At 45.6% G+C, this 27,985-nt stretch overlaps 1 protein-coding gene across 1 annotated transcript in view; it reads left to right on the top strand.

Annotated features, from left to right (window-relative positions):
* The window catches only part of ctnnbl1 (catenin, beta like 1), a 51,940-nt gene that overhangs the window by 5,733 nt on the left and 18,222 nt on the right, over window positions 1-27,985 (top strand). The window contains exons 6-11 of the mRNA XM_080533786.1: window positions 1,648-1,741; window positions 4,471-4,562; window positions 5,125-5,197; window positions 6,496-6,554; window positions 15,360-15,508; window positions 23,820-24,001. Of these exons, the coding sequence (XP_080389912.1) occupies window positions 1,648-1,741; window positions 4,471-4,562; window positions 5,125-5,197; window positions 6,496-6,554; window positions 15,360-15,508; window positions 23,820-24,001 (649 nt within the window). The remainder of the gene's footprint in view (window positions 1-1,647; window positions 1,742-4,470; window positions 4,563-5,124; window positions 5,198-6,495; window positions 6,555-15,359; window positions 15,509-23,819; window positions 24,002-27,985) is intronic.

Genomic DNA, 27,985 nt, shown 5'->3' with positions numbered 1-27,985 from the left:
ACACACACACACACACAGTTCCCAGCCTGCATAGTAAACTCACAATACACTTTCCCTCTCTCTGTCACACAGCCACAGGAGAAGACCATCACAAACCCTCCCTCTTTGCTATTCTCGCTCACACACATTCACACACACACACACACACACACGCACACACACACACACACACACACACACACACACACACACACACACATTTGCCAGTCTGCATAGGGAGCCATAGCACAAACCCTCCCTCTCTCTCCCCCTCTCTCTCCCTCTCTCTCTCCCTCTCTCTCTCTCACTCTCTTACACACACACATACACACACACACACACTCACTTTCTCTCACTCACACACTGACAGCCAGTCTGCAGTACCATAGCCAACTACTGATCCAACAAACAGAAAAGTAAACCAGATACAAAACAGGTAGTTCCCTAGTTTGAAAGGAGGAAATAAATGCATTTCTCTACCTTAGTGGGAGACCTGGCACTGGGAGGAGGCAGCTAGTTTCTAGTAGTCAGGGCTGTAGGAGCTGGTTGCAAGGTGTAGGCAGGCTGCAAGGACTCATCAGCCACTGTGGATCTGTCATCGAAAAGGCAATCTGCAGCCTCGAGAAACGCTTTTTTCACAATTTCGCCGTCTTTGAATGACTTCTTGTGTTTAACAAGAACGTGACTGACGCGATAAGAAGCTATCGTTACAGCTGTACGTTTTCACTCTTTTGCCACATTTCCCTTCTAACAGCCATCGTAGATCTGCAGATCAGACAGACGCACTTCCAATATCACATCGTGTAAAAGTCCTACGTTATACGTTATTGGTTTCTTACTTGGTCCAGCTTCCCCACTCATTTGTATACCCTTTCTTTAGTAGTAAATAGTAGAAATTGGAAGGCTAACTAGTTAATTAGTCTCGCCGGTATTTTGTATTTTGTAGTTGGCGCTGTTGACTGCACATGCGTGGTGAACCGTGTGTTAGGTGAAAAGATCAGATCGCAGACTGGCTTACCTGTACGTCAATCAAGTGGCAAAAGCCATAGTGAGGATGGATGATAGGCGAACTTTTTTTTTTCTTTATTTTTTCTTCTTTTTTTTAAACTTTTTTTTTTTTTTTTTTCAATGCCATGCGATCGACCCATACTACCTTTGCGATCGACCGGTCGATCGCGATCGACGTATTGGGTACCCCTGAGATAGACGACTAGAGTTGTCATATTGCACATAGTGTTATTGCACATTTATTTAAAGTGTTGCAGTTTGCTGGCTTGAAATGTACATATTTGTGCCTCAGCACTACACCTGATTTTTTCAGTCCAGCAGCTGCCATCAATCCGTCCAGACTGTCCAGGGCCCAGAACCTAGGTCTTTGCTGTGTTCAGGGCCTGGACGGCCCTGGGGTAGAAGCTGTTCTTCAGTCTGTTTGTCCTTGCGGCCATGGTCCTGAACCGCCTTTTCGAGGGCAGCCGGGTAAAGTGTTCGTACCCAGGGTGGGTTGGGTCCCTGGAGATCTTGGAGGCCTTCCTGAGACAGCGTGTGTTGTACAGCTCTTCCAGAGAGGGGAGGGGGGCGCCGGTGATCTTCTGGGCTGTTCTCACGACTCTCTCTCACTCTTTCTTCCTCTCCCTATCCCAATCTCTTTCTCTCCCTCCCTCCCTCTAGCTGGAGGGTCAGGTGGTAGCTCTGCTGGTACAGAACATGGAGAGGCTGGATGAGCAGGTGAAGGAGGAGGCAGATGGTGTCTACAACACGCTAGGTAAGAACACACACTACAACACACTACACCGTACTGCAACACTGCACTGTACTATGACATACTACAACACTCTACACCGTACTGCAACACTGCACTGTACTATAACATACTACAACACTCTACACTGTACTATAACACACTACAACATACTACACCATACTATAACACACTAGAACACACTTTCTCTAACTTCCTCTAACTTCTACCTCCTCCAGCATCCCCTGGTGGTCAAGTCATACCCTGTCATGGTCTGATATTATGTCATTGGGATGCTTGGTCTCTCTGCTTATGTAGTACAAGACACATTTAGATGTTTTCATTACTAAATCATGTCTGGCAGCTTGCACAGTTGCGGTGGCTCAGTGCTGGGACTGTTGTGCTGGTGTGTGGAGGAGAAAGCTTAAATAAGCCTGTTGTCTGTTGTGGAGGGACAGTGGTGATGGTGGGAGGGAGGAGGGAGGGAGGAGGGAGGGAGGAGGGAGGGAGGAGGGAGCTCTCCAGACCTGAATAAGCCTATTGTCTTGTATTGGTTGCAACTCAGGCTGGTGTCCTCAAGGATGCTGTCTGTGCTCAGCTGTAAACACTGATAAAAGGCCTCCTCTCTCCAAAAACCCTCTGTTCCCCTCTCCTCTCTCCTCCAACAACCCTCTCCTCTCCTCCAACAACCCTCTCCTCTGTTCCCCTCTCCTCTCTCCTCCAACAACCCTCTGTGTCTCTCTTCTCTCTCCTCCAGCAATCCTCTCCTTCTCTCTCCTCCAGCAATCCTCTCCTTCTCTCTCCTCCAGCAATAATGCCTCTCTCTTCTCTCCTCCTTTCTCTCCTCCAACAATCCTCCTTGGCTCTCCTCCAGCAAATCTCTATGCCTCTTCCTCATCCTCTCTCCTCCGATCCACTCTTCCAGCAATCCTCTTTCCTCCCTCCTCCAGCAATCCTCTCTCCTCCCTCCTCCAGCAATCCTCTCTCCTCCCTCCTCCAGCAGTCCTATGTCTTTCTCTAGCATTCTCTTCATCCCTCTCTCTCTAGTAGGGCTGCAACTAACGATTATTTTGGTAGTCGACTAATCTGTCGATTATTTTTTCGATTAGTCGTGTGGCTTTTCGCTGCGCGTAAATGGCGACGCAGAAGCATAAATCCGGCTTAACTAGCTATCTAACCTAACGTTACGCCAAGCTACAGCTGCTCACAGAGCTAGTTGATTGGCTAGCTAGCATTGCTGGCTAGACTACAGACAGCTCACGTTAGTAGGCTACGCTTGGCGCTGTTTATCTTACAGACAGCTCGCTGGTGGACTCAACATAATTGAAATAGCATTCACTTATCAAGCATCATTCATGATCATCCACCATGACTACCTGGTATTTTAATAGCGACCACCCCTCACTTCATTTCATCTCGCGTTCTCCTGGCTTCAACATGGAAAACCCCTGCTACGTAACGTTACATACAAGCGCCTCTGTCTGTCACACGCGTGCCACAGGGCAAATAAATTAATAGCACAAACGCTCATAGCATGTACAGCCCTGTCCATGAGACGTTGTTTTCCAACATGTAACAGTAAAGCTAACATAAACATTACGACCCTAACAATATAACGTTAGCCAGTTGGCTAACAACGTTAGCTAAAACTTACCCAGCTGATTCTTGCATGGCTCCCGTTTAAAAAAAAAAAAAACTTTTTTTTTTTTTTTTATATATACGATTAGTCGACACTAGAATTCCACGTCGGCGAGTTTTTATGATCGGCGTCGTCGATTATGTCGACTAATCGTTGCAGCCCTACTCTCTAGCTACCTTGTCCTTACATGTTCTCTTGTCTGCTGGGCTCTTTCTCTCTCTCTCCCTCTCTCCCTCTTTCCCCCTCCCTCCCGCTCACTCCTCACACTCTCTCCCCCTCCCTCCCTCTCACTCTCTCTCTCCCCCCCTGTCACTCTCTCTCTCTCTAGCTCCCTTGTCCTTACATGCTCTCACTCTCCTTTGTTTGCTCCCTCTCTCCACGTACTTGAGGTTTCTCCTCTCCTCTCCTCTCCTCTCCTCTCCTGGATGATTGAGATATCAAGTGTCTCAAACATCTTTATAGTGCTAACTAATATCTAAGAAACCTGAGAATGTCTTGCGGCAGGCTGTCAGGAAGCTGACTCTGTCATATCGGTTTCTCTCTCTCCCTCCTGGCTCAGTGTTCTCACTGTTATCTGTCCTCCAATGACAAGCCATCTTGGTCCAGGGTCAAAATTAGGATAAAGAGAATACCGAGCGCACACCCAAGTCGACTTGCTGACTAAGGAAAACGTAACTCAAAACGTAATGACAATGAAGGTCGCACACTCTTATTCTCTCATTGCTGTGATATTTATTCAACACAAACGTTTCGCCTGAATAGCCTTTTTCAGCCTTCCCAGTGTCAACATTAGTCATACAGTGAAATAGGGGACTATACATACAAAATGTTGTCATTTTTTTTATTGTGATACCTATATGTGCACATACCATCACATAAGAGCTGAGCATCTATACTTTAACCTGTGAATAATTGCTTCATTTAAAATCGAAACTTTTGGAGTGTAGAGCCAAAAGAAGAAATGCTTCACTGCTCCATTACTTCCGCAGGGCACTGTATTCTCAATGGCTCCAGGTATAAAGCTATATAGATGAAGATATGATAAATTGTTGTATGATTAGAAGAGCAGTGTAGTTAAGTGATGTGGTGTGTGTCTCCCCTCCTCTCTCCTCAGCCATCATAGAGAACATGGCTGAGTTCAGACCTGGTCTGTGCACAGAGGCTGCTCAACAAGGACTCATGCAGTGGCTCCTGAAGAGGATCAAGGTGTGTGTGTGTGTGTCGTGTGTCGTTGTGTGTGTTTGTGTCGTGTGTCGTTGTGTGTGTTTGTGTGTGTGTGTCGATCAAGGTGTTTGTAGGACTGTGTGGCACTACCCTTTTACAAAAGACAATACATTCATCAGTTATAGCTGTTGTCGACATAACAAATGATAATCTGTCATAGCAGACTACAGAAGTAGAATTCTGTTTAATTGTATTGATTGTGATTCTACGTAGCGTAACAGGCCTGATCAATATATCTGAGTGGAATGTGAGCGTACTGTAGCCTCCTCCTAATTGCACAGGAGATTACTGGGGGATGAATAAGGGCTTCAAATGCAGCGTTGTCATTGGAATTCTCTTGACATTCATTGCTCCCCCTCCCTCCCGCCCCCTCGCTCTCCCTTCCTCTCGTTCGTTCTCTCTCTCTGGTTCTCTACCTCTACCTCTCTCCCCCTCTCTTTCTCACCTTCTCTCCCTCTGTCTCTCTCTCTCCCCCTCTCTCTTTCTCACCCTCTCTCTTTCTCACCTTCTCTCCCTCTCTTGTCTGTCCCTCTTTCTCTTTCAGGCCAAGATGCCGTTTGACGCTAACAAGCTGTACTGCAGTGAAATCTTGGCCATCATACTTCAGAACAACGACAGTAAGTTGAAGATGATGGATGTGAGCCTCTTGTCTGTAGTGTCTGAAGATGGTGACAATGCTGTTACTCAAATATACCGGAGACAACATTGAAAAGTAAAAGTAGTTTCATCCCTTTCTTTAAATACTAAATGTGATCTAAGATGTCAATGAAAGCATGTCTCTGAAGCTACATACCTATCTTCTCAGTTTTCTTAACTGTATCAACAAACTGAAGAAAACTTCTTTAACGTCCACAAACTGACAGCAACATCTCTACAGTCTTGTTGAACAGTAGAAAGCCACAGACTTTTTATTTATTTATTTTCCACATCGTGATTTTGCCTTTAAAGTAATTTTTTTCTAAGAGGGGCAGTCCCTCATATTTTTCATTTTATTGGATAGTGATAGTGAAGACAGACAAGAAAGTAAGGAGAAGGGAGCCTATCAGCAGAGCATGGTCCGGATTCAAACCCATGCCGACATGGGCACTGTAGACTGTGGCGCTAGACACCCCAGGCCACGTTTTTGTCTTTAGACCTCTAATAGTTGGTGTAGGAGCTATGAATGGGGTTATTGTAAATTAAGTAAGAATGGTAAATGGGTCATTTTATATTTTGGTTGTTTATTTTTTATTGCTTTGATCACTGTGATTGATATCATCCGGAAGTCACATGGATATGGGTGGTGATATTGTAGGCTAATATAAACACCTGTTCACCTGCATGGTGGCTAGTAGGAAAGAGAGAGAGAGAGAGAGAGGAGTGGGTCGCTGTATTTTTGTTGACCGCTGTCTCTGAACTATTTTGTCTCTGAACGCATTTGATCAATGTCTCTGAATTCTGTGATTATTGTTGCGTACATTTTGGATGTTATACTACATTTATTTTTCTTGTTAATAAAAGCTATGAAACAGTACACACTTTTTATCTCAGCGAAGTGAGTGGAGTGAGTGAGGCCCTTTGGGTAGAACACCCTATTTGTCTCTGTGGCTGGACCCAGTGAGCCCTGTTTGCCTCAGCAGGACAGGGTCTGGGCCCAGTGGGCTCAGGTTCTGGACTACTGGGCCGCATTGATATTCTGTCAAGAGTCTCTGCTAATTTGCTGCTGCGAGTGAGTTTAGCCGTGGAGCTGCAGCCCAGGGACTGGATCGACCCATCTTTTTCTCTCCACCTCCTTCTCTCTCTCTCTCTTTCCTTTTCTCATTTCAGTCGTTCTCTCGTTCCAGTCGCTGTCGCTCACTTACTATGCTTGTCCAATGTTTATGCTCTACACACTTCTTTAACAATTGCCCCCCCGTGTGTGTGTGTGTGTGTGTAGGTACCAGGGAGTTGCTGGGAGAGCTAGATGGGATAGATGTGTTGCTGCAGCAGCTCTCGGTAAGACTCGTATTGGTTCTTCCTTCACCTCCTTAAACACATTCTACCTTTTTCCTCTTTTACCACTTTCTACCTTTTCTCCTCCTCTTTTACCACTTTCTACCTTTTCTCCTCCTCTTTTACCACCTTCTACCTTGTCTCCTCCTCCTTCACCACCTTCTACCTTGTCTCCTGCTCCTTCACCACCTTCTACCTTGTCTCCTGCTCCTTCACCACCTTCTACCTTGTCTCCTGCTCCTTCACCACCTTCTACCTTGTCTCCTCCTCCTTCACCACCTTCTACCTTGTCTCCTGCTCCTTTACCACCTTCTACCTTGTCTCCTGCTCCTTTACCACCTTCTACCTTGTCTCCTGCTCCTTCACCACCTTCTACCTTGTCTCCTGCTCCTTCACCACCTTCTACCTTGTCTCCTGCTCCTTTACCACCTTCTACCTTGTCTCCTCCTCCTTCACCACCTTCTACCTTGTCTCCTGCTCCTTTACCACCTTCTACCTTGTCTCCTGCTCCTTCACCACCTTCTACCTTGTCTCCTGCTCCTTCACCACCTTCTACCTTGTCTCCTGCTCCTTTACCACCTTCTACCTTGTCTCCTGCTCCTTCACCACCTTCTACCTTGTCTCCTGCTCCTTTACCACCTTCTACCTTGTCTCCTGCTCCTTTACCACCTTCTACCTTGTCTCCTGCTCCTTCACCACCTTCTACCTTGTCTCCTCCTCCTTCACCACCTTCTACCTTGTCTCCTGCTCCTTCACCACCTTCTACCTTGTCTCCTCCTCCTTCACCACCTTCTACCTTGTCTCCTCCTCCTTCACCACCTTCTACCTTGTCTCCTCCTCCTTCACCACCTTCTACCTTGTCTCCTCCTCCTTCACCACCTTCTACCTTGTCTCCTCCTCCTTTACCACCTTCTACCTTGTCTCCTCCTCCTTCACCACCTTCTACCTTGTCTCCTCCTCCTTTACCACCTTCTACCTTGTCTCCTGCTCCTTCACCACCTTCTACCTTGTCTCCTGCTCCTTCACCACCTTCTACCTTGTCTCCTCCTCCTTCACCACCTTCTACCTTGTCTCCTGCTCCTTCACCACCTTCTACCTTGTCTCCTCCTCCTTCACCACCTTCTACCTTGTCTCCTCCTCCTTCACCACCTTCTACCTTGTCTCCTGCTCCTTCACCACCTTCTACCTTGTCTCCTGCTCCTTCACCACCTTCTACCTTGTCTCCTCCTCCTTCACCACCTTCTACCTTGTCTCCTCCTCCTTCACCACCTTCTACCTTGTCTCCTGCTCCTTTACCACCTTCTACCTTGTCTCCTCCTCCTTCACCACCTTCTACCTTGTCTCCTGCTCCTTTACCACCTTCTACCTTGTCTCCTCCTCCTTTACCACCTTCTACCTTGTCTCCTGCTCCTTCACCACCTTCTACCTTGTCTCCTCCTCCTTCACCACCTTCTACCTTGTCTCCTGCTCCTTTACCACCTTCTACCTTGTCTCCTCCTGCTCCTTTACCACCTTCTACCTTGTCTCCTGCTCCTTTACCACCTTCTACCTTGTCTCCTGCTCCTTCACCACCTTCTACCTTGTCTCCTCCTCCTTTACCACCTTCTACCTTGTCTCCTGCTCCTTCACCACCTTCTACCTTGTCTCCTCCTCCTTCACCACCTTCTACCTTGTCTCCTCCTCCTTTACCACCTTCTACCTTGTCTCCTGCTCCTTCACCACCTTCTACCTTGTCTCCTCCTCCTTTACCACCTTCTACCTTGTCTCCTCCTCCTTTACCACCTTCTACCTTGTCTCCTCCTCCTTTACCACCTTCTACCTTGTCTCCTCCTCCTTTACCACCTTCTACCTTGTCTCCTGCTCCTTTACCACCTTCTACCTTGTCTCCTGCTCCTTCACCACCTTCTACCTTGTCTCCTCCTCCTTTACCACCTTCTACCTTGTCTCCTGCTCCTTCACCACCTTCTACCTTGTCTCCTCCTCCTTCACCACCTTCTACCTTGTCTCCTCCTCCTTTACCACCTTCTACCTTGTCTCCTGCTCCTTCACCACCTTCTACCTTGTCTCCTCCTCCTTTACCACCTTCTACCTTGTCTCCTCCTCCTTTACCACCTTCTACCTTGTCTCCTGCTCCTTCACCACCTTCTACCTTGTCTCCTGCTCCTTTACCACCTTCTACCTTGTCTCCTGCTCCTTCACCACCTTCTACCTTGTCTCCTGCTCCTTTACCACCTTCTACCTTGTCTCCTGCTCCTTCACCACCTTCTACCTTGTCTCCTGCTCCTTCACCACCTTCTACCTTGTCTCCTCCTCCTTCACCACCTTCTACCTTGTCTCCTGCTCCTTTACCACCTTCTACCTTGTCTCCTGCTCCTTTACCACCTTCTACCTTGTCTCCTGCTCCTTTACCACCTTCTACCTTGTCTCCTCCTCCTTCACCACCTTCTACCTTGTCTCCTGCTCCTTTACCACCTTCTACCTTGTCTCCTGCTCCTTCACCACCTTCTACCTTGTCTCCTCCTCCTTTACCACCTTCTACCTTGTCTCCTGCTCCTTTACCACCTTCTACCTTGTCTCCTCCTCCTTTACCACCTTCTACCTTGTCTCCTGCTCCTTCACCACCTTCTACCTTGTCTCCTCCTCCTTTACCACCTTCTACCTTGTCTCCTGCTCCTTTACCACCTTCTACCTTGTCTCCTCCTCCTTTACCACCTTCTACCTTGTCTCCTGCTCCTTCACCACCTTCTACCTTGTCTCCTGCTCCTTCACCACCTTCTACCTTGTCTCCTGCTCCTTCACCACCTTCTACCTTGTCTCCTCCTCCTTCACCACCTTCTACCTTGTCTCCTGCTCCTTCACCACCTTCTACCTTGTCTCCTGCTCCTTCACCACCTTCTACCTTGTCTCCTGCTCCTTTACCACCTTCTACCTTGTCTCCTGCTCCTTTACCACCTTCTACCTTGTCTCCTGCTCCTTCACCACCTTCTACCTTGTCTCCTGCTCCTTCACCACCTTCTACCTTGTCTCCTGCTCCTTTACCACCTTCTACCTTGTCTCCTCCTCCTTCACCACCTTCTACCTTGTCTCCTGCTCCTTTACCACCTTCTACCTTGTCTCCTGCTCCTTCACCACCTTCTACCTTGTCTCCTCCTCCTTCACCACCTTCTACCTTGTCTCCTCCTCCTTTACCACCTTCTACCTTGTCTCCTCCTCCTTTACCACCTTCTACCTTGTCTCCTCCTCCTTCACCACCTTCTACCTTGTCTCCTGCTCCTTCACCACCTTCTACCTTGTCTCCTCCTCCTTTACCACCTTCTACCTTGTCTCCTCCTCCTTCACCACCTTCTACCTTGTCTCCTGCTCCTTCACCACCTTCTACCTTGTCTCCTCCTCCTTTACCACCTTCTACCTTGTCTCCTCCTCCTTCACCACCTTCTACCTTGTCTCCTGCTCCTTCACCACCTTCTACCTTGTCTCCTCCTCCTTTACCACCTTCTACCTTGTCTCCTCCTCCTTCACCACCTTCTACCTTGTCTCCTCCTCCTTTACCACCTTCTACCTTGTCTCCTGCTCCTTTACCACCTTCTACCTTGTCTCCTGCTCCTTTACCACCTTCTACCTTGTCTCCTGCTCCTTCACCACCTTCTACCTTGTCTCCTCCTCCTTTACCACCTTCTACCTTGTCTCCTCCTCCTTTACCACCTTCTACCTTGTCTCCTGCTCCTTCACCACCTTCTACCTTGTCTCCTCCTCCTTTACCACCTTCTACCTTGTCTCCTCCTCCTTTACCACCTTCTACCTTGTCTCCTGCTCCTTCACCACCTTCTACCTTGTCTCCTCCTCCTTTACCACCTTCTACCTTGTCTCCTGCTCCTTCACCACCTTCTACCTTGTCTCCTGCTCCTTTACCACCTTCTACCTTGTCTCCTGCTCCTTCACCACCTTCTACCTTGTCTCCTCCTCCTTTACCACCTTCTACCTTGTCTCCTCCTCCTTTACCACCTTCTACCTTGTCTCCTCCTCCTTTACCACCTTCTACCTTGTCTCCTGCTCCTTTACCACCTTCTACCTTGTCTCCTCCTCCTTCACCACCTTCTACCTTGTCTCCTCCTCCTTTACCACCTTCTACCTTGTCTCCTGCTCCTTTACCACCTTCTACCTTGTCTCCTGCTCCTTCACCACCTTCTACCTTGTCTCCTGCTCCTTTACCACCTTCTACCTTGTCTCCTCCTCCTTCACCACCTTCTACCTTGTCTCCTCCTCCTTTACCACCTTCTACCTTGTCTCCTCCTCCTTCACCACCTTCTACCTTGTCTCCTCCTCCTTTACCACCTTCTACCTTGTCTCCTGCTCCTTTACCACCTTCTACCTTGTCTCCTCCTCCTTCACCACCTTCTACCTTGTCTCCTCCTCCTTTACCACCTTCTACCTTGTCTCCTCCTCCTTCACCACCTTCTACCTTGTCTCCTGCTCCTTTACCACCTTCTACCTTGTCTCCTGCTCCTTCACCACCTTCTACCTTGTCTCCTGCTCCTTCACCACCTTCTACCTTGTCTCCTCCTCCTTCACCACCTTCTACCTTGTCTCCTCCTCCTTTACCACCTTCTACCTTGTCTCCTCCTCCTTCACCACCTTCTACCTTGTCTCCTCCTCCTTTACCACCTTCTACCTTGTCTCCTGCTCCTTTACCACCTTCTACCTTGTCTCCTCCTCCTTCACCACCTTCTACCTTGTCTCCTCCTCCTTTACCACCTTCTACCTTGTCTCCTCCTCCTTCACCACCTTCTACCTTGTCTCCTGCTCCTTTACCACCTTCTACCTTGTCTCCTGCTCCTTCACCACCTTCTACCTTGTCTCCTGCTCCTTCACCACCTTCTACCTTGTCTCCTGCTCCTTCACCACCTTCTACCTTGTCTCCTGCTCCTTTACCACCTTCTACCTTGTCTCCTGCTCCTTCACCACCTTCTACCTTGTCTCCTCCTCCTTTACCACCTTCTACCTTGTCTCCTGCTCCTTCACCACCTTCTACCTTGTCTCCTGCTCCTTCACCACCTTCTACCTTGTCTCCTCCTGCTCCTTCACCACCTTCTACCTTGTCTCCTGCTCCTTCACCACCTTCTACCTTGTCTCCTGCTCCTTTACCACCTTCTACCTTGTCTCCTGCTCCTTCACCACCTTCTACCTTGTCTCCTCCTCCTTCACCACCTTCTACCTTGTCTCCTGCTCCTTCACCACCTTCTACCTTGTCTCCTGCTCCTTTACCACCTTCTACCTTGTCTCCTGCTCCTTCACCACCTTCTACCTTGTCTCCTGCTCCTTTACCACCTTCTACCTTGTCTCCTGCTCCTTCACCACCTTCTACCTTGTCTCCTCCTCCTTCACCACCTTCTACCTTGTCTCCTCCTCCTTTACCACCTTCTACCTTGTCTCCTGCTCCTTCACCACCTTCTACCTTGTCTCCTGCTCCTTCACCACCTTCTACCTTGTCTCCTCCTCCTTCACCACCTTCTACCTTGTCTCCTGCTCCTTCACCACCTTCTACCTTGTCTCCTCCTCCTTTACCACCTTCTACCTTGTCTCCTGCTCCTTCACCACCTTCTACCTTGTCTCCTGCTCCTTCACCACCTTCTACCTTGTCTCCTGCTCCTTTACCACCTTCTACCTTGTCTCCTCCTCCTTTACCACCTTCTACCTTGTCTCCTGCTCCTTTACCACCTTCTACCTTGTCTCCTGCTCCTTCACCACCTTCTACCTTGTCTCCTGCTCCTTCACCACCTTCTACCTTGTCTCCTGCTCCTTTACCACCTTCTACCTTGTCTCCTCCTCCTTCACCACCTTCTACCTTGTCTCCTGCTCCTTTACCACCTTCTACCTTGTCTCCTGCTCCTTCACCACCTTCTACCTTGTCTCCTCCTCCTTCACCACCTTCTACCTTGTCTCCTCCTCCTTCACCACCTTCTACCTTGTCTCCTGCTCCTTCACCACCTTCTACCTTGTCTCCTGCTCCTTCACCACCTTCTACCTTGTCTCCTCCTCCTTCACCACCTTCTACCTTGTCTCCTCCTCCTTCACCACCTTCTACCTTGTCTCCTGCTCCTTTACCACCTTCTACCTTGTCTCCTCCTCCTTCACCACCTTCTACCTTGTCTCCTGCTCCTTTACCACCTTCTACCTTGTCTCCTCCTCCTTCACCACCTTCTACCTTGTCTCCTCCTCCTTCACCACCTTCTACCTTGTCTCCTCCTCCTTCACCACCTTCTACCTTGTCTCCTCCTCCTTTACCACCTTCTACCTTGTCTCCTCCTCCTTTACCACCTTCTACCTTGTCTCCTGCTCCTTCACCACCTTCTACCTTGTCTCCTGCTCCTTCACCACCTTCTACCTTGTCTCCTGCTCCTTTACCACCTTCTACCTTGTCTCCTGCTCCTTCACCACCTTCTACCTTGTCTCCTCCTCCTTCACCACCTTCTACCTTGTCTCCTCCTCCTTCACCACCTTCTACCTTGTCTCCTGCTCCTTTACCACCTTCTACCTTGTCTCCTGCTCCTTTACCACCTTCTACCTTGTCTCCTCCTCCTTTACCACCTTCTACCTTGTCTCCTGCTCCTTTACCACCTTCTACCTTGTCTCCTGCTCCTTTACCACCTTCTACCTTGTCTCCTCCTCCTTTACCACCTTCTACCTTGTCTCCTGCTCCTTTACCACCTTCTACCTTGTCTCCTCCTCCTTTACCACCTTCTACCTTGTCTCCTGCTCCTTCACCACCTTCTACCTTGTCTCCTGCTCCTTTACCACCTTCTACCTTGTCTCCTCCTCCTTTACCACCTTCTACCTTGTCTCCTGCTCCTTCACCACCTTCTACCTTGTCTCCTCCTCCTTTACCACCTTCTACCTTGTCTCCTCCTCCTTCACCACCTTCTACCTTGTCTCCTGCTCCTTCACCACCTTCTACCTTGTCTCCTGCTCCTTTACCACCTTCTACCTTGTCTCCTGCTCCTTTACCACCTTCTACCTTGTCTCCTCCTCCTTCACCACCTTCTACCTTGTCTCCTCCTCCTTCACCACCTTCTACCTTGTCTCCTCCTCCTTCACCACCTTCTACCTTGTCTCCTCCTCCTTTACCACCTTCTACCTTGTCTCCTGCTCCTTCACCACCTTCTACCTTGTCTCCTGCTCCTTTACCACCTTCTACCTTGTCTCCTCCTCCTTTACCACCTTCTACCTTGTCTCCTCCTCCTTCACCACCTTCTACCTTGTCTCCTCCTCCTTTACCACCTTCTACCTTGTCTCCTCCTCCTTTACCACCTTCTACCTTGTCTCCTCCTCCTTTACCACCTTCTACCTTGTCTCCTCCTCCTTCACCACCTTCTACCTTGTCTCCTGCTCCTTCACCACCTTCTACCTTGTCTCCTGCTCCTTCACCACCTTCTACCTTGTCTCCTGCTCCTTCACCACCTTCTACCTTGTCTCCTCCTCCTTCACCACCTTCTACCTTGTCTCCTCCTCCTTTACCACCTTCTACCTTGTCTCCTCCTCCTTTACCACCTTCTACCTTGTCTCCTGCTCCTTCACCACCTTCTACCTTGTCTCCTGCTCCTTCACCACCTTCTACCTTGTCTCCTCCTCCTTTACCACCTTCTACCTTGTCTCCTGCTCCTTTACCACCTTCTACCTTGTCTCCTGCTCCTTTACCACCTTCTACCTTGTCTCCTCCTCCTTCACCACCTTCTACCTTGTCTCCTGCTCCTTTACCACCTTCTACCTTGTCTCCTCCTGCTCCTTTACCACCTTCTACCTTGTCTCCTGCTCCTTCACCACCTTCTACCTTGTCTCCTGCTCCTTCACCACCTTCTACCTTGTCTCCTCCTCCTTTACCACCTTCTACCTTGTCTCCTGCTCCTTCACCACCTTCTACCTTGTCTCCTGCTCCTTCACCACCTTCTACCTTGTCTCCTGCTCCTTCACCACCTTCTACCTTGTCTCCTGCTCCTTCACCACCTTCTACCTTGTCTCCTCCTGCTCCTTCACCACCTTCTACCTTGTCTCCTGCTCCTTCACCACCTTCTACCTTGTCTCCTCCTCCTTTACCACCTTCTACCTTGTCTCCTGCTCCTTCACCACCTTCTACCTTGTCTCCTCCTCCTTCACCACCTTCTACCTTGTCTCCTGCTCCTTCACCACCTTCTACCTTGTCTCCTCCTCCTTTACCACCTTCTACCTTGTCTCCTGCTCCTTCACCACCTTCTACCTTGTCTCCTGCTCCTTTACCACCTTCTACCTTGTCTCCTCCTCCTTTACCACCTTCTACCTTGTCTCCTGCTCCTTCACCACCTTCTACCTTGTCTCCTGCTCCTTTACCACCTTCTACCTTGTCTCCTGCTCCTTCACCACCTTCTACCTTGTCTCCTGCTCCTTCACCACCTTCTACCTTGTCTCCTGCTCCTTCACCACCTTCTACCTTGTCTCCTCCTCCTTTACCACCTTCTACCTTGTCTCCTGCTCCTTCACCACCTTCTACCTTGTCTCCTCCTCCTTCACCACCTTCTACCTTGTCTCCTGCTCCTTCACCACCTTCTACCTTGTCTCCTGCTCCTTTACCACCTTCTACCTTGTCTCCTGCTCCTTCACCACCTTCTACCTTGTCTCCTGCTCCTTCACCACCTTCTACCTTGTCTCCTGCTCCTTTACCACCTTCTACCTTTCCTTCACCACCTTCTACCATTCTAGCTCGGATGTTTGATGGTTAATGGATGGTTAATGGTTGGTTGATAGTTGGTTGGTTGATGTTTGGGTGTCTCCTTCCCTCAGGTGTTTAAGCGTCACAACCCGGCCACGGCGGAGGAGCAGGAGATGATGGAGAACCTGTTTGATTCTCTGTGTTCCTGCCTGATGCTGGCAGCCAATAGGGACCGCTTCCTCAGAGGGGAGGGGCTACAGCTCATGAACCTCATGCTCAGGTAAGGGTTGTTCTTCTAGGATTCGTCTACAACATCAATCAAGTCTTTCAATGGAAATGATGAATGAGGTATTGTCAAAGTTCGGCCTGGTTTCTCCAGGACAGGTAGCTATTGCTTCCTGCCTAGCACTACAGTGTTTCCTCCAGGAATTTTTACATTGCGGCTAACGTTACTGATTAACTGTTTACTGTAGTGCAGAGAGATGGTAGTCGTAGGCGGCGTATCAAATGACAAAGCTAAACGTTTAATGAAGGACATGAACGATTGTCAACAACACACTCAAGCAGTAAATAGAACAGTCTAAACAACTTGGGTACTACGCACTCAACTGCGGACGGAACAATACTCTCAACCTATAGTTCCGTGCGTGAATTATGTCAACCCACCACATTACAGAAGTAAAATCACAGTCAGATGGAGCATTCGGTAAACAGCTGAGTATCAGCTGAGTTAAAGAAAACAAACTCTTACCTTTGATGACACCCACATCAGCCCTGTTTTCCCGTACTTCTCCCGTGTGTCTCTGAAGGTCCAAATGTTCCCTGAATTTTAGCTGCGATGTTTTTCCAGCATGTAATTCCGTTGTCAATAAAAAAATCGTCTCCCCTTCTTTTCCCCTTGACAATCCTGTGTCGTTGCTAAAGTGACGGCACATAAGAATAGTTTTTTGACTTGCTAATGCAGGGCTTAAAGTACTCCGGCACAGTGCCGGATTTCCGGCGCGGGAGAATATATTTTTTTTTTAAAACTGCAATTGCGGCATTGCGCCGACGTGGTGGCGGGGGCGCTGTTTCACAAATAACTTAGCTTTCGTGTTTGCTAGCGAAACAGCTGATAGTTGATGTTGACTGCTCAAGGAGAATACATATTTGAAAGTACAGAATGCCTGAGAGCCTTATATTGCATTATATTACATTATATTTTGAATGGCCATCTGGTGCCTGAATATTGTTTTTTCCTTTACATATATAATGACATTTCCACCATAAATTGATGGCGAAAGGGCACAAATTGGTGCATATCAATTCACCAGAATGCAAGAAATTAAGTGTTTGATGCTCGTTTAAGGACCCCCAGACAGCCCTGCTTCATGGGTCCCCCCCGATGTCAAACACCACTGGTACCACCTCCGCCTCATTTTGAGCCAGGAAAAACCCTGAGTAGTGACGGGAAGCCTTATGGGACGTGGTGCCAAGAAGGAGAATATAAGTGATAGTGGCTTAATAAGTAATCAGTTTGTTCTTTTAAAGACATGTATATATTTTATTCTGTATTGTTATAGTGATAGTGGCTTAATAAGTGATGCAATCAGTTTGGCCTTTTAAAGACATCTAATTTTATTTTATTTTTATTAAGTATAAAACAGTATTATGAATGAATGAATGAATGAATGGTCTTTATTGTCATTACAGTTTTTCCCAATTGCTAAAACACAAAAGCCAATTCTCTAAACCAAATGACCAGTTCTCTAAACACATTTAATAAAACTAGCTCCCATTTGCCAAAACCATAAACACATTTCACATGAAGACACAATTCAGAAAACACAATCCTCCTTTTCTCATACATCTAAACACATTTTGTCTTGCTAAAACACAAGTTGCAAAAAACTCTGCTCAAAATGTCAAATTCTCAAATTAAAGCTCATGTGATGCAAAATGCTTGCCACAGTCAGCAACATTTTAACCCAATGAACACACCTGGCTTCATTCATTAAACATAACGACTCAAAATGTAAGACACTTGTTGCAAATGATTGTGGTGTGTGTGTGGTATAGTTCCATAAATAAATAAATAAACATCACACCCTGAACATTGTTTTCAGTGAGTATTGTTGTGTGTAATGGATCCTCTGTAGTGTTTGCATTGAGTTGTGATACAGTACAGTACATGTGGGAATACGGTAACATTTTTCAAACCTTTATTTACGTAAAACTCGATAGGACAACAGTGCAACAACTTCGCGGCTGAACTTTAGTAAAATTTCGGACATCATATGCCATTTAAAGGGGGGAAATAGATATCTAAAAATGCATGACTATCATGCAAAATCAGCCTTACTGTAATGTAAAATATGTAATGTTAGATATAACGTTAGACAGGGAGCGCAGATTTATTTTTATGCATGACTATCATACATGTGGGAAAACTAGGGTTAGGGTTAGGTGCTAGGGTTACAGTAAGGTTAGGGTTAGGATTAGGGGTAGGGTTTGAGTTTGAGTTTTGAAGAGAGAAGGTGTAGTTTTGCTTATGTAGCTTTAGAAAAGTGTGTTGTGTTTAGAGTTTTGGGAAAACGGAGGAAATTTTTGTGAAATGTGTTTTAGCAATTGAGAAAAACTGTAATACAGTACAGGTACCATACAACGAAATTTAGGAGGGGGGGCTCCCCTGGTGCTTGGAAAAAGACTAAAAACACGAGGGCCAAGGGTAAAATAAAAAAGGGAAAAGAGCTGGTTTACATAAATAAAGGCTATGTACACTATCTACTATACTACTATACTATACAATAAAACACTGTGCTGTACTCTATGCTATGCTATAAATATCCTAACTTTTCCTATATCTGAACCTTATGTACACAAGGGTTGTCATATTGCACATAGTATTGTTGCACATTCATTTAAAGTATTAATGCATTTGAACATTGAGACATATATTTTGTATTGACTATAAAATAGTATTAATGCATTTAAACATTGAGACAAGAAGCTGTCTTCTGTACCCGCTCTCCCAATATCTCAAACTGTGACCCCCCTCCCCAAGAAAAAGTTTCAGGCACAGGATTCTTTCCCACTTTAAGCCCTGCTAATGTCTGCTGATACACCAACACAGCTAGCCGATGCTGATGGCTCTCCCGCTGTAGTTGTAGTTGTAGCTGGTGGTGGTGGTACCCCGCCATAAACGCTGTTAGCTGATCCACCACCTAGCTTCTTTGGTCCTGCCAGCCATGCAGTTTCGGGTCGCTCATAGCCACTGCTAGCTTCAGCAATGTTTGAAGTGTCTGGGACATCTTTTTTCTTGAAAAATCCATCCATCTGTCGCTGTTTTCGTTTAATTTTTAGAAGAAGCTCTCTGGACTGCAGCTGCTCCCGCGTTAGCATTAGCATCCATTTTTTCTTCTCCCTTCTCACCGTCACGAGCTCAAATGACACTTGTCGGCCGATCTAACTCTTAACACTCACTTACAGGACTTCTGACACCATGTCGTGTTATTCTATTAAACATACACGTGAGTCCTTCTGTATTTCAATGTAAGTGTCTTTATTTTAACTCGCTCTGTAAGCTCTACAATGTGTTAGTGCAGTGTTTCCTCTACATGCATTTATTGGTGGCGGGCCGCCACGAATGAGGTCTCTTGTTGTCTCGTCATAACCTGCCCACCTGACCTGGGGGGTATTCCATCAACGTCGCTAAAGGAAAATTTTGATAACTCTCGCGAGACCTATCAGAATATGCCTGGATATTTTTAAGAACTCTCGCGAGATTTATCAGACTAAACCTGGATTTTCCCTTTAGCGATGTTGATGGAATACCCCCCTGATGTCACTACGGTGGCCTGTACACAATAACAATAATACCACAGTTCACATTTAGACCAATCAGGAGCCCTTGTGTCACGTCGTCAACTGAATGTCATTAATCTGATTTTGGATCAGCGGTTAGAGAGAGATGGGCGTGGATTTAGGTGCACTTTTAGTCAACATCCATTATAGCGCTGATCTAGGATCAGATATATTTTAATCAGCTAAAATGTTCAGATTTTTATTTTTATTTTATTTTTTTGAGAACTTTTTTTTTGTTGTTGTTGTGGACTGAATCAATTCGTGGCGGAGGAAATTCATTCGTGGCGGCCCGCCACCAATAAATGCATGTAGAGGAAACACTGCACTAACACACCTGTAGACCCATGTCTATGGGGGTAGTGGCGTCATCTTGGTTATAGCTAGATATATCTGCCGTCATAGTCCGTTAGTCAACTCACATTTAGCTGCAAGAGTTGACTGTGCTTGTCCTACAGGCTGACAGCTATCACAGCGTGCATCAAGTGTAGCCCAAGTAACTTCCAAACCACTGAAAATGTAAACGTAAATGCGCTTATTGTTAAAAAAAGTTGTTCAAACTCAGTTCGCAGTCACTTGTGAAATCAGTTACCGTTAGCTGTCACCTTGAGTATTGTAGAAGAGTGACATTTTCCCAGCTCAATGCTACAAAGGTTTGTGGAAAAGCCGAAGTAAACATGGCCGGGATTAAGATTGTAACTCAACCCTCCATCTTATGAGCCTCCTGCTTTTCAGTCCATATGAGGGGGGAGTGAAAAAAAGTGTGAAGGAGTAGAGGGTTGAGACAGACTGTGGCTCCGCTCCGCCTGCCAGTCTAATCAATCCATCACCTGGCGTTGGAGCGCCGAGCGGTACAGTGCAGCGACGTGACCTTAAAGAGTAATAAAGACACATTACACGCTTTATGAAACCTCCCTGCCGCCACCAGCTCGGACAATCACGACGGCAGACAGCCTGAATCAAACCCAGAATTGATATCTAATTACGGCCATGCGAAAACCCTTTGTGTTAAATCATCCACGACAGAAGGCTAGGCGAAGGGGAACGGGGTCTAAGAGAGGAGAGGAATGGGATGAGTGACTCTCTTTTCAGGTCTTATCTCATTCATACTATCATAAGACCTGCTTCTGTCTGTCTATGTAGAGGTCATATCAATGTGTTTTCAGAATAGCAGTGAGACTACATTTAAACACGATTTAAAAAGTCTTTGTTGTTACCCATTTATTAGACGTTAGGGAAATGAGTAGGTGTACAATTGGTGTTAAAGTTAAAGTGTTATATGTTGTAGATATGGTTGTCTCTATGACGATTTAGGCCTTATGGCCTCTGAAAGTCTTTGTTTACTGTATCAGTAGCTCAATTTATTTATTCCATCCTCTTTGGTTTGGTCTGTCTGTCTGTCTGTTGATTTTGCCAGTGATTATTCAGTCTTCTAGGGTCTATATTAGTGTATAGAGTGTATTGTGTGTGACATTGTTGAGGCCTGTGACAATCAAGCATTTCAGTGGTCAGCCCCCAAACCCCTGCCAGATCACTCCACTCTTCCACTTCGGCTGGCTGCCTGGACCGCCACCTCTACGTGGATGCAGCAGTCGCGCTATTCGGTCACAGCTTTTCACTGTCCTAGCACCCCGCTGGTGGAACGAGCTTCCCACTGCTGTCAGGACTGTCACTACCTATCTTCCACTGTAGATACGGTAGATTGAACACCCGTCTCTTCAGGCTACATCTTGACTGTCCCTCCTAAAGACCTCTTCATCCCCACTACCCACCAAACCCAGCGAGCCAAATGAACCACACCCACCCCAACCCAGGCAGCCTAAAAATTATGATATAATAATAATACTTTGAAATCTTGCAGTATGTCATTCCTGGCTAACAGCATGTCATTCTGGGTAACAATGACACAGTCAAGTAATTTAACCCAGATGTTCATGCTATATTACACATCATGTTTTCTTGAGTTGAGGATACAATAACAACCTTTTTACTATACTGTAAAATACTGTCTATACTGTTTAAGACATTTTCCAGCTCTTTTCTCTTTTTGGCATGGAATATTGTGTGATCAACAGCAACTAATTCACATTTCATGGAATATTGTGTGATCAACAGCAACTAATTCACATTTCATGGAATATTGTGTGATCAACAGCAACTAAAGCACATTTCAGTATAAATACCCAAATATATTACATTAATTGTGATTGAAAATGTAGTTTTCTGAGCAGTAATTGTTTGTTGAGCTCTAACTATGGCCATCTATAAACTTTTATATGCCAACAATGGTAGACATTTAAATAATTTTAAATCAAACTGTTACCCAGGAAGGGCATTTTTCATGGGAGAAATCATACGATTCACTGAAAATGTTTAATTGCATTCTTACAATAAATCCCCGTTGTTGAGTTGTATACAGAACACTAATGAAGAAAGTGCTGAAATTGGCATTTTAGCCAATTTCATTTATTTAATATGTTTAAATCCTTATTCGTCTTTGACCCAAATGTAAATGACAATAAACCTACTTCAAATCAAATCAAATTTTATTTGTATAGCGCATTTCTTACAAGATGCAACTCAATGCGCTTCACATGATGAACATTCTCAGTCAATCAATCAATCAATACTGACAGAGCCGCAAGCAGGCAAAAGTAAAAACCTGTACACTATGTAGCCAGGAAAATTCCCTTGCAGCCCTCTAAACATAGAGCGACTACTAGCCAATTTGCCTACCAGCACCCAGCGGTGGGCCCCCACACCCCCCCCCCGGGGAGCCCCCGCCGCCCCACACACCCAGCCCGCCCCACCACCAGCACACCCAGCCCAGCCAAGCAAGCACAGACCATAAAAGGCCCCGCACCAGGACGGCCAAGCAGGTGCCCCGGCGGCGGAAAAGACCAAGCACACGGGGCAGCCGGGGGCCCCCAAGGGGAGGCCCAAGGACCACCGGCGCAAAGCAAGCAAGCAAGGGCGAAAAACCTGTACACCATGTATCCAGGAAAAGTTCCTTGCATATTATCAGCGTGAGCGTACACACTGTCCATACATTTAGTGTTATATCTGCATCGTTCTGCATCCAGCATGGGCACAGGTTCTGCCAAAAGATAATCTTAAGCGCAGTTTATGATGCAACAACACAATAAAGATGACAGCAATACAACCTGATGGTGGTCCAGGTATATCCTGGTACCGGTTCCAGTACTGCTAGGTGCTACTGGGAGCTGACAGTGCCTCATCAGCACCCAGGTCCTTTTTCCTGTCAACACAAATCTCAAAACACGAGTATGGTGTAATGGCCTAGTGATCCTAGTTCTATAATGTCCAATGTCTCCCTTAGTAGCAAAAGGCGACATTGAATAAGTAGGTTTTGAGGTCTCGCTTAAAAATGTCCTGAGTTTTAGACAACCTCAGGCCCTCAGGTAGGGTGTTCCACAATCTAGGAGCATATATGCTAAAAGCTGATCCTCCAAATCTCTTAGTCCTAGCCTCTGGCACTATTAAAAGTTCCGTGCCACTAGACCTTAGGGGTCTAGCTGGTGTGTATCTTATGAGCATTTCCACCATGTAATTGGGCGCATCGCAGTGGAGTGATTTATAGACTAGTAAAAGGATCTTAAAGTCTATTCTATAACTGACAGGGAGCCAGTGTAGTGATCTCAAGACAGGTGTGATGTGCGCTCTTCGTTTGGTCCTAGTAAGGACACGAGCAGCAGCATTCTGAACCATTTGTAGTCTATTAATCATTTCTTTGGGGAGACCTGTCAGGAGAGCATTACAGTAATCTAGCCTACTAGTAACAAACGCATGCATACATTTTTCGGTGTCTGCCTGGGAGAGAAATGATTGTACCTTAGTGATGTTTCTTAAATGGTAGAAGGATGTTTTAATAGTATTATTAATATGAGTTTCAAAATTTAGATCTGGGTCAATTATAACACCAAGATTCCTAGCCTGACACTTAGTGTTAAGAGCTAGTGTTTTCAAGTGTGCAGATAATTTCTCTCCCCCAGTTTTCTCGCCAATGATCAATACCTCAGTTTTTTTTTGATTGAGTTGGAGAAAATGTTGTGTCATCCAAATATTAATATCAGCAATATTAATATCAGCAATACAATCTATCAGGTGGTCGATCATCTTGTAGTCGTTGGGAGTTACTGAGATATAAAGCTGAGTGTCGTCAGCATGTGGTAGTTAACGCTATGCCTCTTGATAACAGAACTGAGGGGTAGCATGTATAGGCTAAAAAGCAACGGTCCTAAAATGGACCCCTGGGGAACTCCACAGGTTGCGCTATAATTTTTTGACTTATGGTCACCAAGTTAAGTTTAAGAGTACAAGAATCGAGAGTCTGCATTTATCCTAAGGTCATTAGTTACCTTAAGCAAAGCGGTTTCTGTGCTGTGGTATGATCGGAAACCTGACTGAAGTGGGTCATACCTATTATTTAAGACTAAGAATTCATGAAGCTGTTTATACGCTGCCTTTTCTAAAATTTTGCTTAGAAAAGTGAGATTGGATATTGGTCTACAGTTTTTGGGATCAGAAGGATCTAGGTTACTTTTCTTCAGGGTGGGTCTAACCAGGGCAGTTTTAAGCGCCGCTGGAAATATCCCTTTAAGTAGGGAGTGATTTACAATGCCTAGTATGTCATCAGACACAGATTCAAAAATGTTCTTAAAAAAGGTGGTAGGAATAGGGCATACTTGGACCTTGACTTTAACGTTCATGTTGACTATGTCTTTCCCCAGAGAGAAGAAGATGTCCCGGACCAGCGCTCTGAAGGTCCTGGACCACGGCATGATTGGACCAGAGGGCTCAGACAACTGTCATAAGTTCGTGGACATCCTGGGCCTCAGAACCATTTTCCCTCTTTTCATGAAGTCCCCCAAGAGGATGAGGAAGGCTGGATTATCTGACAAGGAACACGAAGGTATGATATGCTCCACAGGAGGCTGGTGGAGGTAGAAATCCGAGGACGGGCTCATTGTAATGCATAGAACGGAATGAGGAATGGTGTCAAACGTGTGTGATCATTCCATTCCATGCCAAAGGTGACTTTATTCACCAAAAATGCAGACATTATGATGCTTCATTTTGTAACCAATCAAAGTATTGCTGCTAGGTAGATATTGCATTCTTGTTGGTGAGTGTTCCCGGAATTCTTTGTCAGTTAGTGAGTAAAGGCCCTCCGTTTTTTACGTCCGTTCAAAAAATAAATTAGAACTCATGTTGTGTCAATCACGCTTGCACACCGAATCCGTAATATTCGTCCGTCCAAAAAAAAATCGGAACAGGTTCGATTTTCTGCGTTTTTCGCGTCCGTCAAAAGCCGTTTGACAGTTGTTTTTGACCACTCCCCCATGGTATAGACTGGGACACATCGTCAAATTAGAACTGCAGGACAGTTGGATTAATGTTTACGGAAGTACATGTCTCAAGTATTATCTCGGCGGTTAGTCGAGTGAAAGAAAACAACATACAGATGATAATTCACACAATATAATACCACGAAAGCGTACGGCACTAAACAATAACATTCATTTGGGCAGCATCATTCGTCACAGACTGCCAGTGCATCATACAGGTCAGGGCTTGACGCTTACCTTTTCCCCAGGTAGCACTGTGCTACCATGTTGAAATATTTAGTAGCACACCAAGAATTTCAGTAGCACAATGAAAATTGTGCAATTTTCGTCAACAACGACAACAAATTATCATAATCATAACATATCAAAATGATCATAACCGGCTCTTGGCCGTAATAAAAATGGAGACTCACAATGTAAAGGGGAAGTAAGAATATTAATTTCAGTTGGCCCACAGTTCGGTATGAACCTCGGTTTTTGGGTCACGGTTCACGGTTCGTGTTTTTTAATTTTTTTTAAATGCTACTATTTATTTACAAACTTACTTTATTTTGCTTATACTTATGGAACTTTAACATTTAGACACATTCCAGAATATGACTGGTAAATTGTATCATATAAATATATATAAACAAAACACTTTCAAATGTAAAAAAATTACATAAACACTTTCAAATGTGACGTGTTGTGGATTGGAACTACGGATCATAAGCTTTCAAATGATGTGTCATACATTGAAATCCGAAAAAAGATGAAGTTAGAGTCATTTGAATGTTGTTAGACGTCAGGCACATATAGGGTTAACCTCTTTGTAATGAAACCGGAAGCAGACGCTGCTAGCAGCTAGCGGCTAACAAAACACAGCGCTACGAACTATGAGAGCTGTATCCCATATACCCATTATGCGCATTTTAAGCGCATATAGGACTCGCGTGAAGCATTTCTGCGACACGCGTTTCTGTTCACTGTTTTCATTCCCTCATCGCTTATACACATAAGTTTGACTGCGCATGACAGTAGTTCAGCTGTCTTTTAGTCGCACTGGTGCGATTGAATGTATTTCCAAGTCGCACAGAAATATATTCACTCGCAAATGCGACCAAAACAGTCGCACTGTCGAGCCCTGATACAGGTACATCATTCAGCATGGTTATAGCGGTTTCTTTTTCTATTCTACTATTCTATTCTACTTCTGCTGTCTGCGTCTCCCTGGGTATTCCTAGACCAGATGCCAAACAGTAAAGAAATGCCACAATATACCAGGACCTAAGAAACGAGATACCCAACAAAGGATTTGACAAACCCTGGCCTAGTTTGCGCAACAAGTAGACTCTGATGCAGCGGAGACAGGGTTGCCAGATGGGCTGGTTTTTGGTGGATTTAGCCGTTTTTAGACTGGTTAGGTTGGAAATTCTTAATCCCATCTGGCAACCCTGAGTGGAGAGTCGACACATGGTATGATTACAAATATCACACTGCAGGAGATGCACACCACGCTTTGTTAAAAGAAATAAAGATTTATTGTACTTTTCTACTGATAATACATTCTACTGATGTGGTCTACCATTTGGTTTTAGTTATATTGCTCTCAGTTGTTTGTACCTTTTGCTAAATCAAGCATTTAGAATGTAGAGTGCATATTGCGAAAGTTAGCAACGTAAAAAAACGCAACGGACTCCGCAACGGACCGGTGTGCAAGGTCTCTGTGCGTAACGTTTTTTTCGGATGACGAATTAAAAGAGAGTGTGCAAAGACCTTTAAGGTTAGGGTAGTCTCATTAAGTCAGACTCTCCATTTAACAGATTCTGGTATCCAATGTTAAGGTTTGGTGTGGGATTGTTCCCAGTATCCCACTTAGCATTTATCATTTAGTAACCTTTTGTGATTTTGTTTAGTATCGTCATTGGCTGACATGTTTCCTCCCTGACTGCTACTAATCCAAATAATGGCCCTTGGTCCTAGCATCGATTTCTTTTTCTTATGAGTACTGATGGATAGATGATTCACTTACTTAGACAAATGTAAGTCGCTTTGGATAAAGCCGTCTGCTAAATGTAAAAAATGTAAATGTAAAAAAATTGCTACAACCTTCCAACTTGTCATGCCTGAACCTCCGAGGCATTTACCAAGGCAGACAGTAGCAGGTCTTATCAGATCTGTGCCATGTCTTTTTAGTCTGTCAATTATGTTATCAATCAAGTCTTGATTGGTTTTCTGTTGCTCCTTTGGTAATACTATCCAGCGCCACATTGTTTAAAAAATCCTGCAGAGAACCGCGAACCACCTTTCTGTCCTTATCAGCCACTTTTCTGTCGTTCTCACCACCTTTCTGTCCATCAACCCCCCCGCCCCCCCAGATGAACCCCCCAGGTGGACTAATTGGCTGTCTGTCTCCTGTCTCATCTGGGAGACAGCATGTATTAACCTGGGACCTGTTGAGCAGGGAGGGGGGAGAGATAACACAGACAGCCAGAGCCCTTATCTCAGCACTTCGCAAACTTGTGGTCGGTTCCCTGATTTCAAATTGGGGGCCCCAGAGAAAATCTTACTTAAACCTTTAAACCTTTAAAATACGAACATGGTTATTTCATATAAAGACAAACATTGTCTGTGTATTTCACCTGTAGCCTATACTGCAGTGTTTTGGGATCCATATCTAATCAATTAGAGCATCTGCTTTAATCTGGCACGTTCGTCCACATTGTTTCAGATGAAGGAAAGGAGACAAGGAGAGGAAAGGAGACAAGGAGACTATTGAGAGCACGCCCTTACTCTTGAGTGCACAGGGCCTCATTCAGAGAGTTTTAGAATTCATATTATAACACACTGTTTAGTTGTGCTGGGTTGTAAGCAATGTTTTACACCCCAAGTTTCTTTTTTCTAAGGTTTTCTGTGTCTAAGCAAATAGTTTTTGTTTGGGAATTCATATTAATTTGACTATGATTTCAGAGTGTATCATTTTCATATTACCACAGGATTTGTCACGTTGTGTGCTGTAGGTTTGAGGACATTGTGTGTGTAATGAGTCACACAGAGTGGTCTCTCATTCCCGGTCCTTAATTGAAAAGGGAGGGAAAAGTGGTTCTCAAGGATAACAAAATGCATTCATAGATTAATTAATTATCACATGCTACAAATGAGACTAACTAATTAAGAGGCGAATATCTCTTTCTCTCTCCCTCCCTCTCTCTCTCTGGTTCTATCGCTTTCTTCTCTCTCTTTCTCTCACTCACTCCCTCTCTCGTCTCCCTCTCTCTCTTTCTCTCTGTCTGTTTCTCTCTCCCCCCCCCCTCTCTCCCTCTTCTCATGGCTTTATCCTAAACAGTGATTGATTCCCAAAACATCCTTTCTGAAACCCACAGCCCAATTGACTGGGACTCGTCAGAGCTAATTTGCATACATAATAAGATAATTAACCGAGACGTCATTTGAAAGGACAACTCTGCAGAGGATTTTGAGACTCTATCTCTCTTTTTCAGCTTAATCAGCCCTCTGTACATTCATTTTTCTGTTAATTAATTTCCAGTTTCCTAAAAAAGTTGGTGTTT

The sequence above is a fragment of the Nansenia antarctica genome, assembly GCF_963989245.1.
Source record: "Nansenia antarctica genome assembly, chromosome: 6".
Classification (NCBI taxonomy): domain Eukaryota; kingdom Metazoa; phylum Chordata; class Actinopteri; order Argentiniformes; family Microstomatidae; genus Nansenia; species Nansenia antarctica.
The sequence above is the reverse complement of the archived record's forward strand: the minus strand, read 5'-3'. Positions and strand labels throughout refer to the sequence as shown.